General features: G+C 28.7%; 1 protein-coding gene across 1 annotated transcript in view; it reads left to right on the forward strand.

Moving 5' to 3' along the window:
- Nucleotides 1–3,298: 3,298 nt before the first annotated feature.
- Bdp1 (transcription factor TFIIIB component B'' homolog Bdp1) overlaps nt 3,299–15,593 on the forward strand; it is a 36,088-nt gene continuing 23,793 nt past the window's right edge. Inside the window, exons 1-5 of the mRNA XM_075360155.1 lie at nt 3,299–3,637; nt 5,871–6,953; nt 11,381–11,542; nt 13,914–13,973; nt 14,997–15,123. Coding sequence (XP_075216270.1) covers nt 5,890–6,953; nt 11,381–11,542; nt 13,914–13,973; nt 14,997–15,123 — 1,413 coding nt within the window. The 5' untranslated portion in view covers nt 3,299–3,637; nt 5,871–5,889. The remainder of the gene's footprint in view (nt 3,638–5,870; nt 6,954–11,380; nt 11,543–13,913; nt 13,974–14,996; nt 15,124–15,593) is intronic.

Here is a 15,593-nt window from a genome sequence, read left to right on the forward strand (position 1 = left end):
TCGTTATATAGAATATTCTTTCTTTATATCCTGATTTAAGACATCAAAATAAAAAAAAATTATGTGGACAAATAACCTATCTCGCTTCATTTTCCATTTGTTTCACATTTTGTGCTTTTTTCAAGAAAAATCTGTCTATATTTTAAAAAATAAACAGTTTGAAAATTTTACCTTTAAAATTTTAAATCTTTAAAATGTTATAATCGTTAATAGTTCTGCAAATAATAGTTTCATTCAATTATGTTTTATTTTATAAAATTTAGACATTCAGTTGAGAACAAAATGATATATTACATCTTATAATCAATATAAAAAAATACGAGATATGGCAGAAATCATTAACTTAAGAAAAATATAAATATTTTTCTCTCCTTAGATAAAAATAATGTAATTTGAGAATTTTGTACCTTTTTTCACTTCCTTCACTAACTGAAATAAAAACTATGAATAACAATAATTTCTACTTTTATAAGAATTCTTTGAAACAAAACAATAATTAATTAGCTTGGCTCAGAAAACTCAATAAAATAAACTAATAATGGCATTAGACATTAACATAAAATAAGAAATTTTGTAAATTCTGAGTTTTAGATAATTTACATCATAACCTGCTTATGTAAGAATAGTAGCTTATATTTGGTGGGTTCTCATATTGACCAATAATTATTTAAATTACATTCTCAAAATGGCCTGGATATATATATATATAAAACTTTGCATAGATTCTTGCCAATAAGTGTACTCCATTTCCTGTTTTAAACTGTGGAAAGATTCAATAATTCTTTCCCTCAACTCTTCTTGTATTTCTGGTTTTCCACAACATGTTTCAAATATTCCAAAGAGATGAAGGCTAGTGTGTGAGATCTGGTGATCAGACCGGCCAATTTATGGGTTCTCCTCTTCTAGTTTAATGATCTTCAAACACGCCTAGAGACAATTGTACACGTAGTTTGCCACTACATAATTTGCACATGAGGTCCTACTGCCATCACATTGAATTTCATTATATTTATTAATAATAACTTTTTTCATTTCATTCTATTGTCACTATAACTTTTATTTCAATTATTGAAGGAAGTGAAAGCAAGTAGAAAATTTTTAGATTCCATTATTTTTTGTAAGTGCACTAGAGACCTACTTTAACAAGATGTATTTGGGCCTGTTTACAAGCAATTTTAACAAATAAGATAATTTTATCCATAATAAAAATGGTAAACATTTTTCCAAATAAAATATAATTTAATGAAAGTAATATTTATAGAACTATTAATGGTTAAAAAATAGAAATGGTCACTATTTTGACATTTTGAAGGTAAAATTTGCATACCTATTTTTTTAAAAATAAACTTCATTTTTTTACAAAACTTTATTTTTTCATAAAATTTATTTTCTTTACTAAACCGAATTTTATTAAAATATTCTGATTCATTCCTAAAATATATATTTTTAGGGTAAAACACAAAATGATGGACAAATAGAAAATGAAACAAGATAAGTCATTTTAGTTGTTATGTTTTATGAGATATGAGTGCAACTCATAGATCAATCAAAGAAAATATGTTGTTTTGCAAATCAATATTTGGTGATGCAACAATGTCTTTCTGGTGTTTTTTATGAGGGTACTAAAAACTATAATACAGATTGGACAAAATGTATTGCAGTATGTAATGATGGTGCAAAGATGATAATAGGAAAGAACAGAGGATTTCTGAAAAAATTAAAAGATCATCTTATGATCTTTGGATGAATGGATGCAAATTGATCATTACAGAATAGGCTGTTTGCTAAACTATGTGATGAAATGTGCCAAAAGAAAAAAATATCTTCTTTTCCATATAAAAGTCAGTGGGTTATAGCAGGGGAAAGTGTTAACCCGGTTATTAGAATTGTGAAATGAATTAATAATATAATTCATATTCATTTATATTAATTTAATATAATATAATATATTTTCCAAGATAAACAAACCCATTCTCAATGTTTTTACAAAATAATGAGTATACCTGTGTATGTTGCAGTTGGCTTACTTAGCTGATACAGTTTCACATTTAAACAACTTGAATGTGAATTTACAAGGACAGGATAAAAACATTTTATTAATGACAGAAAGTTTGTGCTTTCTTTAAGAAGCTTGATGTCTCGCCTTCAAAGCAAAAATTTTGATGTTTCACATATTTCCGATCATACTGAGAAAAATTTGGATGAAGATATTATTATTCACCCTGGATAACATGAAGATTCATTTGTGTGAGCCAAAAATTCAGTTGGTGGAGTATTTTGTGTAAAATAAAAATGATTTCTCAAAGAGATGGGTACTGAATCCATTTAATGAAGATGTTGTTGCAACTACTAAGTTACCAGTTGAGATTCATGACCAGTTCATCAAAATTTCTGCCTTTAAAAAGTTACAACTACAATTCATTTCTGAAGATGTTTATGTGTTTTGGCTTGATCATCAAAGTGAATATGGAGATTTAGTCACACAAGCATTGAAAATATTAATCCCTTTCATCACGTCGTACCTCTGTGAAAAGGGTGTTTCGTCTATGGTTGCACTAAAATTAAATATAGGAATCATCTTTTATCACTTAAAAACGATTTTCAAATCATATGAAAAATGATCCACGCATGAAAATGCTTTTAATGAAAAACAAACGCAACCATCTCGTTAATTTATTTTCTTTACATGTGTAAAATGTAAATTTACGCTGATCTATTCTATATAAGTACTCTTGCCTTCTTGGACGCAGACCCTGGGAAGTGATGCCCGTAGACGATGTTTTTTTTTACAATTTCATCTGATTTATAAAAAAAATTAATTGTTAATTGAGTGTATGCCAAATATATTTATCTCTCAACAATTTATTGAAACCGTGGAACCGATACGTTATTACGGGGTCAGAATTCTTTCACGATTTGGCAATATTTAACTTTTAAGATGTTTTAATTCTGTCATATTTTTAATAGAAGTACGCCCAAGACTCCAGCCAGCTCTCAATGAACGAGCTTCCCAAACACTATTACAAACAAACCTTTTATTCAGTCATCAAATCGTTAAAGTGAAAGTTATTTTTAAGCAAAACAAAAATAAATACCTTATCGCTCTATAACATAAATAATAACTATTAAATTGTTATTTGTTGTATGTTCATTAATTGTATGTTCATAATTCAAGTTCAAAAATTTGATTTCTTTGACATGAAGTCATCTTCTTTGGTGCCAGCAGAAGCCTCCAACTCATCTTACCTTGATACTGTAGTGACACATTTCACATTCATTTATTGTTGGCAACCCTGGTTCCAATTTACCTAGTGAACTAGGAGTTGGGTTGCCATTCGATCATGGTTTGTGAGTTAAGATACAAATCTCTTTTATTAAAAAATATTCATGCTCTGATATGTGACAAAAGGCTTCTTGCCTTTCTGATAATTGACTGTTGCTGTATTTGATAATGTGACATTTCTAATATGATATAGTTTGGAAGTAAACATAACCTGTACGTGTTTTAGGTTATTCAGCGTTACATATGTTCTGTTGAATGCTTATTTAATAAGCATTTAACGTTGATTTGCTTTGTATTTTACCGTCTACGTGAAATCTTAAATTAACTGCTGTTATTCCTATCGTACGTCTTTTGGTGAGTAATATATTTTTTTCATGAACATGCCATGTGGATGAATTCTTCGTAAAATAATGTCAAATATGTTCTACATCTTTTACGATAACGTGATTAAATGTGGTATTGTTAAGTTAATATCTGTGGACATTTAATTATCTTTTTTATTTATTTTTTAATAATTATATCCTTCAGCGTTCGATATAGTTAATATATTATCTATTAAGCTAGTGGGCGACTGTCATTTTAATTTATATTTTTATTTTAATCTGATCTATTACATTTTATTGTTAATTAAAGGGTATTTTGCTGTTGTTTTCGCCGGAATCTGAGCATGGCAAAATTTTAATATTAATGCCTTAATATTTTTGGAGAACAGTAGAATTTAAATCCTATTACCAGCTGTTTTATTGCTACAAGCCCCCTTCATCAATGACAGTGACAGTTAATTTAATATTTTTTTGGTGTATGATGTAAAGTGAAAAAGATGCCACACCCTGGCAGGGATTGAACCCTACACTAAGTGTGTGTGGATCCAGCATGCTGACCATTATACTAATTTGCTAGTCAGTTGTAACTACTTATTAGAGCAGTACGTTTTGGCTGATATAAGCAAGTGGCCTTACATTTTGTTTTATTCATTTTTTATAATTATTACATTTTTTGAGATGATTTATCTTTTAATAAGGAATGGTTAATCTAATATAGTTGTGATTTGTTTGAATAGTGTAGATGAGTCTTTAATGGTCTCTTAAGGTAGCGGAATAGTTGGTCATTATCTAATAAACAATCTGTATAAAGCTAATTACAATAATTATTCTTATTTTATTTCGTTATTCAAAATAAAACTTATTTAAAAAATAATAAAACAAAAAAAATAAATTAACTTAAAAATGAAACAAAAACACTAAAAACGACAGAAAATAATATTTTTGTACTATCTTTAATATTTTTAAGACAAAAATATTCTAAGATTAGAAAAAAAAGTAATTTCAATACTACGTTTAGAAGAGAACCACTTCATCATTGTAATGTACAAAACAGATAGACTAATGTATAGAGTTTTTCATTACTTTATTTACTAACATTTTTTCACATTGTAGGTTGTAGATACAGTAATACTTAATTGATTAGATTAATACTCATTGGATGGATTGTAACCATTTACTTGAAAAATATTGATAAAACCATTGCATTCTGCTTCTCAGGTAGATGTAAAAATGCTGATCACATGGTAGAATTTCTGTTAATGAAAACTTTAGTATTTCCATTGCCCACAAAGTGAAATTTCTGAGTGGTTTATTGTATAACAAGTTCTTGTGGGATAAATTGATTTAATTTGAAACAAAATAAAGTCATATTGTTTTGCTTTAAAGTGAATTACTAAAACTGTTTTTCTTCTTGTATAATTATTAAATATTTATGTAATAAATGCTCTGAAGCGTCTTAATAAAATACTAAGCTTTTTTTCATCATTATTTTAATATCTGTTATGCCTACAAATTTCTTGTATAAAGTTTAGTTTCATTTCTTGTAGCTTCCTCAAAAATTCAAAATGAGTTTTTAAGGTTCATAAATAAGTTGTTAGATCATTATCCTTAATATGACCCTAAGTATGAATCATGTCAATCTATATTTAGAAAATTAAATATGTTAACTTACCTTTGTGATTATATTTATGAATGGGCAATCTTTGCTAAAAGGAAATGTCAGTTTTTCTTAAAAAATAACAATATCCATTTTTACCAAACCAGACAAAGGAACTGTTTTCGTTAAACTTAAGATAGTACGAAAGCTTTATTATGCTTCTGTTGCCATTTTTAATAAATTGTCAAACCATTTGAAATATCTTCCTACCAATTTATTTAAAACATAATTAAAAGATTTTCTTTTACAGAAAGTATATTACTCTGTTGAAAGTATATAAATGAAATTTTTAAATAATACCAATACTAACATGATTTATTTGAATCCTGTTCAGCGTAGTGGTTTCAGTATTGAGTTCAGTATTCAGTAGTGGTTTCTGAATTGTGAATTATTTTGTGTGTTAACATTATTTCATGTGTTGATATTTAAATAATTAATTTAGACTTTAGAGAAATCTATTTTTTTATCTTATAATTTGTTTTTGTATTTCTAATTTATCTTATATTGATGTGATTTGTATAATAAATTTTTATGTTTCGATCAGAATAATGATTTATTTGTTATTATATTAATGATGTAATAAATGAGTTTAATTAATTTTTTACAGGTTACAGAATACATGTGAAATGGCTTCTAGGCGGCTTAAATTTAAACCTAAACCATTAGTTGGTTTAATTAGAAGAAATAAAGATCAGAATAATGAACAGGAATCTACAACTAAAAGTGATTTAGTTGAAGAAAAAAATCAGGTTTCCACTGGTAATAATGAATATGTTGCAGTAGATGTTACAGACAGCGTGCAGGTAAATCAAGAACCCGATAAATGTGATAATGATTCGATCAATCAGTTAAAAAAAAATGAAGTTTCATTTTCTCAAGAATCAACAAGCTCAGTATTGGAACAAAATGTAGAAGATAATAATGGTGGTTGCATTGTTGAAAGTAATGTTAATAATGATATAGTAGTTCAAAGCGATTTAAAAAGTGACATAAATAGTAAGATTAAGGATGTTTTGTCTAGTAGTAATGATAATAGTTGTAAAAGTATTATTAACAGTAATAATAATCAAAATGTAAGTGATCTAAATATAGTACAAAATGATAGAGATGGAATAAATAATTTTAAGGGGACTGATAAACATAATACCACCAGTGTAATTTCTGACCAAAACACGTCAAAAGATGAATCTGTATTATCTAATAGTCATGAAAAACCTGGTACCACAGTATGTAACAAAAATAGCTCAGTAGATTTTGAGGCCGATAAAAAAGAGAATAAGAATAATTCAAGTCAAAAAATGATACCTAGGTTTGGTAAGGGAAGATTTAAACCGGTTTTGGCTAATATTGTTCGTAAAAAAGATACTTCAGATGTTGCTAAAAATGAAGAAACTTTAGTAGAAGTCCCAGTGATTGTTAATAGTTCTTCTGTTGTAGAAGAAAGCTCAAAGGTAATTGAAAATGACAGAAGTTGTATTGTTAATACTGAAATATCTTCTGAAAAAGAAAATATTGATAAAAATATTTTGGAAGAACCTACTAAGCTACCTGAGAAAGAACCTGATACTGTTGAAAAGACTGTTGAAGAAAATGAGAAATTGATGAATAATAAAGTGAATGATAATATTTCATCATCTGATATTGAAACTGATGCCGAACTAAATATAAGATCGCCAGTAAAATTATTTTGGTAAGCATTATTAATTTTTTTGTAATTATAAATGGGGATTTTGTAATACTTATTCTTAAAATATATTTTTTGAACTTAATATTTCTTGAACCAAAACCTTTTTTGATTTAAAAGATATTTATTTTTTTTTGAACTTAAAAGTTTTTGATCAAAACCATTTTTTCATTTTCTAAATATATAATGGGCAGGCAGGAGTAGGTTTCATAATGAACAAGAAGATAGGGAAGAGAGTAGAGTATTTCAAAACCCATAGCGAAAGAATCATTCTAATAAGGATAAAATCAAAACCTAAACCGACAACGATTGTTAACGTCTATATGCCTACAAGCGCCCATGATGATGATGAGGTAGAGTGTGTATACGAAGAGATTGATGAAGCAATTAAACACATAAAAGGAGATGAAAATTTAATAATAGTTGGAGATTGGAATGCAAGCATTGGAAAAGGCAAGGAAGGAAATATAGTGGGTGAATACGGGCTGGGCAAAAGGAATGAAAGAGCGGACCGACTTATAGAGTTTTGCACGAAGTATAATTTAGTAATTGCCAACACCCAATTTAAAAATCATAATAGAAGAATATACATGTGGAAAAAGCCAGGCGATACTGCAAGGTATCAGATAGATTATATCATGGTTAAGCAAAGATTTAGAAATCAACTCGTTGACTGCAAAACTTACCCTGGAGCAGACATTGATAGCGACCATAATTTGGTGATAATGAAATGTAGATTGGGGTTTAAAAACCTGAAGAAAATGTGTCAGATGAATCTGTGGAATTTAGAGAAGCTTGATGAAGAGGAGGTAAAGAAGATTTTTGAGGAGGACATTGAAAGAGGTCTGAATAAAAAAGATAAGGTAGAAAATGTAGAAGAAGAATGGGAGAATGTTAAAAAGGAAATTCTTAAATCAGCAGAAGCAAACTTAGGCGGAATAAAGAGAACTGGTAGAAAACCTTGGGTTTCAGACGATATATTGCAGCTGATGGATGAACGTAGAAAATATAAGAATGATAGTGATGAAAGTAAAAGGAACTATCGGCAATTAAGAAATGCTATAAACAGGAAGTGCAAACTGGCGAAAGAAGAGTGGATTAAAGAAAAGTGTTCAGAAGTGGAAAGAGAAATGAACATTGGTAAAATAGACGGAGTATACAGGAAAGTTAAGGAAAATTTTGAGTACATAAATTAAAATGTAATAATGTGTTAAACAAAGATGGTACACCAATATATAATACGAAAGGTAAAGTCGATAGATGGGTGGAATATATTGAAGAGTTATACGGAGGAAATGAATTAGAAAATGGTGTTATAGAGGAAGAAGAGGAAGTTGAGGAGGATGAAATAGGAGAAACAATTCTGAGATCTGAATTTAAGAGAGCATTAAAAGATTTAAATGGCAGAAAGGCTCCTGGAATAGATGGAATACCTGTAGAATTACTGCGGAGTGCAGGTGAGGAAGCGATTGATAGATTATACAAACTGGTGTGTAATATTTATGAAAAAAAGGAATTTCCGTCGGACTTCAAAAAAAGTGTTATAGTAGTGATACCAAAGAAAACAGGGGCAGATAAATGTGAAGAATACAGAACAATTAGTTTAACTAGTCATGCATCAAAAATCTTAACTAGCATTGTATACAGAAGAATTGAGATTAGAGTGGAAGAAGTGTTAGGAGAAGACCAATTTGGTTTCAGGAAAAGTATAGGGACAAGGGAAGCAATTTTAGGCCTCAGATTAATAGTAGAAGGAAGATTAAAGAAAAACAAACCAACATACTTGGCGTTTATAGACCTAGAAAAGGCATTCGATAACGTAGACTGGAATAAAATGTTCAGCATTTAAAAAAAATTAGGGTTTAAATACAGGACCCACCGGGTTGGTCTAGTGGTTAACGTGTCTTCCCAAATCAGCTGATTTGGAAGTCGAGAGTTACACCGTTCAAGTCCTAGTAAAGCCAGTTATTTTTACATGGATTTGAATACTAGATCGTGGATACCGGTGTTCTTTGGTGGTTGGGTTTCAATTAACCACACATCTCAGGAATGGTCGAACTGAGAATGTACAAGACTACACTTCATCTACACTCATACATATCATCCTCATTCATCCTCTGAAGAATTATCTAAACGGTAGTTACCGGAGGCTAATCAGGAAAAAAGAAAGAAAGGGTTTAAATACAGAGATAGAAGAACAATTGCTAACATGTACAGGAACCAAACAGCAACAGTAATAATTGAAGAACATAAGAAAGAAGCCGTAATAAGAAAGGGAGTCCGACAAGGATGTTCCCTATCTCCGTTACTTTTTAATCTTTACATGGAACTAGCAGTTAATGATGTTAAAGAACAATTTAGATTCGCAGTAACAGTACAAGGTGAAAAGATAAAGATGCTACGATTTGCTGATGATATAGTAATTCTAGCCGAGAGTAAAAAGGATTTAGAAGAAACAATGAACGGCATAGATGAAGTCCTACGCAAGAAAAAAACAAAGTAATGAAATGTAGTAGAAATAACCAAGATGGACCACTGAATGTGAAAATAGGAGGAGAAAAGATTATGGAGGTAGAAGAATTTTGTTATTTGGGAAGTAGAATTACTAAAGATGGACGAAGCAGGAGCGATATAAAATGCCGAATAGCACAGGCGAAACGAGCCTTCAGTAAGAAATATAATTTGTTTACATCAAAAATTAATTTAAATGTCAGGAAAAGATTTTTGAAAGTATACGTTTGGAGTGTCACTTTATATAAGTGAAACTTGGACAATCGGAGTATCTGAGAAGAAAAGATTAGAAGCTTTTGAAATGTGGTGCTATAGGAGAATGTTAAAAATCAGATGGGTGGATAAAGTGACAAATGAAGAGGTATTGCGGCAAATAGATGAAGAAAAAAGCATTTGGAAAAATATAGTTAAAAGAAGAGACAGACTTATAGGCCACATACTAAGGCATCCTGGAATAGTCGCTTTAATATTGGAAGGACAGGTAGAAGGGAAAAATTGTGTAGGCAGGCCATGTTTGGAATATGTAAAACAATTTGTTAGGGATGTAGGATGTAGAGGGTATACTGAAATGAAACGACTAGCACTAGATAGGGAATCTTGGAGAGCTGCATCAAACCAGTCAAATGACTGAAGACAAAAAAAAAAATATATATATTTATGCTAGAAGACACAGCTATACCTGCTGATAAATACTTTAGTCACTAGGTAAACCTTTTGTAGTTACTGTTTAAGAAACAGTTTTTCAATAATAAGAGGCGAATCCACCCGTACCAAATGATAAAAATACCAAGGATTCCACCTTTAAATATTCTCTTCATATAATTGTCATATAACTCTGAATTGTGTGAGGGTAATCCAAATGATTTTGTTGTGATGATGATCTAATTGTGAGGCATCATCATATCCCCACATCCTTCTTTAAACTGTTTGCTTTATTATTCATTTTGTTATCACCACATTTCACATTTATGACAATTTTTTCGACTAGTTTATTGGTGTCTCCATTTAGTGAAAAAAGCTTATAAATCATAGTCTGTTAGAGTTCCCTAATCAAATTTAATAGTTTAAACATATAGCATAAGACAACATGATTTTTTGTCCCCAAACTGGTTTCTGCAGTTTGCTAAAAGATGAGGGAGGTCAACATGTTTGAAACTGTTGTTGCAAAGTCATTTACAAATTGTAATTTCTTTCCTAATGTGGATTGTATATTTTAATATTTCTTTAAGACCCAGCATTTTTTATTTATTTTTATTTTGGAATATCTGATTTAAGTTGTATGGTAAACAATTGATCTCAGCTAAATTGTGGTAAATCTGTGGTAAATCAATTGATTTGCCACAGCTTATTAGCGTATTTTATGTACTATCAATGTAATAATGCAATCAGTATCATAGTTATTCAAAATGTAATTGAATAGCTGTTCATAATTTAATAGTATAAAATTTAATTTAATACTATTTGATTAGTCTCATAATTAATTCAGAATGTATGAAAAAATTGGCCTTCATCTGTAATCATTTGAAATAATATTAAGCAATTGGTTTGGCTGTAGTTTTTATATAAAAAAAAAGAAGCTATTAATGTAGATAAATAATTATGTTTAATTGACTGCTGTCTTAAAACTATCATTCATCCAAGGTAGTTTTAATATTTTATTATGTACTTGAATGTACATTGCTCCACTATGATGAACGATAGATAGTATATTCTGTTACCATTATATCCTACTAGTTCATTAAACGTTTACCCAAGATTTTTCCCAATTGACACTGCATTATTTTATTAAAAAAGTAAAATATATTGTTGTTTTAAATTTAGGTTAAAAAAATTAATATAACTATAAATTTTATTAAACTTGTAATATATTACTATATGATATAATCTTTGTTTTTGTGCTTATTGTATTTGTTTCATTGTAGCCCTAAAAAGCGCCAAAGATCACAAGGAACATCATTTTCTAATATGACTATCAAGGCGATGCAGACATTCAAAGATAAATTCAAAGATGGTAATGTTGACAAAAGTAAACTTATGATGCGTGATCTTATATTCTACAATCCTTCTACAAATCCCATGCCGCAGTAAGTTTCATTTAAAAAACTACTTAATGATATTTCTTAATTTTGGTGTTATGGTAGTACTCTAAAACTTGCTTCAGTTCTGATTGAAGAGTTTTAAAAATAATAAAAAAATAGCTCAAACTAAATTACTAGGTCTACTATAGTGTGCCATATCTGTGAAAGAAAGTTAGAAATTGTGTTCTTTGAAGAGTTGATTGTTTTTTAATAATTTTTATGAATGGACTTTCTTTTGACAGATACAGCCATTTTGAATTGTTTAGAAAACGCCGTGGAGTAGTAATTTTAAATTCCTATTATATTTCAATCTAATCAACTTGATTGAAAGTTTTACAAAGTATTTCTTGCTTTTTTTAATTGAATAAATATTATGAAGGTGAGTTAATAATATGATATATGTGGACTACCCTTTTATTCATCATAATTTGAATGAAAAGTTGTGGTAGACGTTTATGATTGGAATATATTGTGTGTTTTATGAAAGTTTGATTACTCTTTGCGTAGTAAGAAAGAATCTTTAAGTATTAAATATGTATTTCTAGTTTTGGGTTCCTAATGTATTTTCAGTAAAAAAGATAGCATTTTTTGTAACTCAACACAGATGTACAATATGCGAGTAAGAATGCTCAGTAAGCCAGAACTGTTTACATTCCATGTGCTGATTTTTTTTTTCCATGTTGCTGACTTTATTTTTAGTAGGTAATTGCCACGACTTCCCCTGCTGCTTTCCCCAGGATCTGAGTGGAAAGTGATTTAACATCCAGTACAGAAGAATGCTGTAATATGACTAGAACTTACAGAATCACTGGGATGTGGTATTGTTGCCTTCACCAACAGATCAGCCACCCCTAACAAAACAAATAGATACTTTTTGCAGTTGGTTATAACTAAGAGAAGGTCACTGCTCTTAAGCTACTTCTAACATGGGGAGCAAATGGTTCTGTAAAGTACTTCTGGCCTGCTCTTAATCTTTGACCTGTCCTAATAAGAGATGCTACTAGACTAAGCTATTGCTGGCATATCTCATGTTCAGTAAGCATGCAAGCACAAGACTTGCTGGGGATAGTAAAGTAATATTATGTATTAAAACTACTAAATGCCAAATGCAGTTTTATAAGAGGAAGAATACTAAGGTAAATGTAGTGCTTTTGAAAGGTTATCTGATCATCTGCATAAAATTATTATAAAAAACATAATACTTGTAATAAAACATATAGGGTTAATGTTTTATAAAAAAATATCAACAAAATTAGCATTGCCATTAATTAAAATTTTGTATCACTGCAGTGGGAGAATGTAATCTGTTGTAGTAGGTAGATAAGTGATAGATGCTGTTATTCATCATGGTAATGATAGGAAATAAATTAATAAATAAGAGAAATAAATAAAAATTTGAAGTTGGTTAGTATTTTATAATATAAAATTTCATTTAATATCTCTTTATTTTATGTGTGAAGTTTTTTGTAAATTTACATTGATGAGAAAACTTCTTGAAAACACTGTTTTTGTAAGTTTTGTTATGCATTAGATTATAACTGGCATTTAATAATTTTTTAATACAAATATTCTTGTTAGAAAATTATAATACATAAGTATTGTATGTTTTAATTTTTGTTCTGAAACTTTTTTAATGTTAATTCATAAAAAAAAAATCAGAAGTAAAATGCTTGAAAGTTTTACATTATCTGAAGCTGGTAGTATCTTTCAGAAACTATCTAAAGATAATTTCAAATATAAAGTTTCAGTTTGATATCTGAAAACTTTAATTTCAGATATCAAACTGAAACTTGGGCACAGATACCATTTTTTTTTAGCACTGATTCTTATTTAAATGAGTTCCTTATAAAAGGACAGTGTTTAATTGGTGTGTAATGTAATTATTTTGTTTTTTGGTATAGTTGAAAGGCTTTGAATATAAAGTATGATTTTACTGTTTCACAAAATTTTCTGCTCAAATTCCGTGAATTTTATTGTTTTTTCATTAGTAAAACTGTAAACTTTTAATACAGTTATTACTTTTAAATAAATTGTTTACTTTGTGTTTCTTGAACTCGCTGTTTCATGTTATGATTTTATATTGTAATTTTATTAAATTTAATTAATTTTTAAGACTGTTATAGTTGCTTCAAATGCCAATTGACCAATGAAAGTGAAGCAAGTTATTGGGCTATAGTTTGTCAATGGTTTCTTACTTATCATACTTTCATTTTTAAAAACTTATGTAAAAGTTTTCAAAGAAGAAACTATCTAAGTCTGAAAAGTACTAAATTATGTTGCCTATCTTTAGAGAATAAGACTTTTTAATATATTTTATTACATGTAAGTATGTTTATATTAGATATAATGTTAACAATTATGTTCTTAATTTTTACAGGAGATCAGCTGTCAAAAGTAAAAAAGAACATTTAAAGCTGGAAAGTAATGTTTCAAACAGGTATTTCTTTGTGTTTTTTTGCTTGTCTTATTTTATTTATGTTTCTTCCTTCTTTGTTTTGTAAATAATGATATTAATTAATAAAAATATAATTAAAGATTGATTTCATTTAGAAGTAGATTAATAAATCGTCAAGAAAACATGTATTGCTGGTAAAGAAATCATGTGTCTATATGAAGTCATATTTTTTACCACTACTAGAAATTATAATACATTTTTTTATTACTGAAAACATAAAAATTGATAAAACTTTCATAATGGATTGTATGCATGAACAGAACACATTTCTGAATAAAATTCCTAGGCTGTGCCTACTTTAATTTACAAATGTTACAGTATTACTGTTGAACATTTTCCAATAAAAGTTTTTTATTATAATTAAGATTTTTATTTATTTTTGAGTATTCATTTCTGACATAAAATTAGGCTTGATCCAGGTTGAAGATTTTGCTTTTAGACCAAAGAACTGTTTTCTCTATGTTTATGACAATAGATGTGCCATTCAGACAATGAAAAGTGTCTGAGTGGTAGACTGACTATAAAATACTTTGATTGTCAAAATTATTGATTTATTGATATACTGAATTATTTAGTTGTGACTAAACAAACCTCCTGCAGCTGCATCCTGATTAAGAATACATTTTTACTTGATTACAGAAGCATGGGAATATGTTGGAAATTTACCGTGTGTTTATTTATGACTGTAGATAATATACTTCCAGAATAATTGTCCTGATTTACAAAAATGCAAGTTAAAATATTTAATTTTCTAATATCGATTGATACCAATTTAAAGAAGAAGGAATGAAGAATAAGAAAGGGAAGAAAGCAAAATAAGGGGCAGTACATTCATAAAGGGACTGCCGATAGGGTAGTTTATTATCTTACCAAAACCAAAGTGTTTCTAACTTTTTAATATTCTTAGGTCCATTTAAGAGAACTGCATGTAATCTTGGGCACATTGTATAATTTGTTCTTTTGCTTTTTTGTGCCTTTTTATTACAGTTAATAATTTATTTACAGTACGGTTGAGGATATGCTGGAAGAAGAAAAAGTTGATGATGTAGAAAATGAAGAAAGTGAGGCAGTGCCGGTTCCACAATTGAAAGTTGGTCCTGATGGTCAAATTATGATTGATCCAAAAAGTCTGGTAAGTGATAGATTAATATCACTTTAAAAGTGAACGTTTTTTTATTTAGTTTAAATTTTTAATTAATTCATGTACTGTTAGTTCTTACAAACTACATACTTATTAAATATTTGTAAATCATGAATCGCTGATTTTTATAGCTTTACAAAAGCTAAAGCTAATAGTTGAAGGTTGTTAAATGTGAAAGATTTTAAAACATGAACCTAACATAAATTTTGAAAAATTACTTTTATATTATTTTATATGTAGAATCTTTTATAATGAATTATGTGTAAGGATTATTTACTTAATGATTTAATTATGCGATGTTTAAAGTATGATTGCAAACAAATCAAAATCTTCAGCAAAAAACTTTGGTGCAGTTTTACGCTCTTGATTGACATATCTATCTTAAAAATTATGCCACATTTGAACTGCAATTGAGAAAAAGATTCTTAATATAAAAGTTAGGGTCCCAGACGAACCTGTCG

The sequence above is a fragment of the Lycorma delicatula genome, chromosome 3 (assembly GCF_047948215.1).
Source record: "Lycorma delicatula isolate Av1 chromosome 3, ASM4794821v1, whole genome shotgun sequence".
In the NCBI taxonomy this organism is placed as follows: Eukaryota; Metazoa; Arthropoda; class Insecta; order Hemiptera; family Fulgoridae; genus Lycorma; species Lycorma delicatula.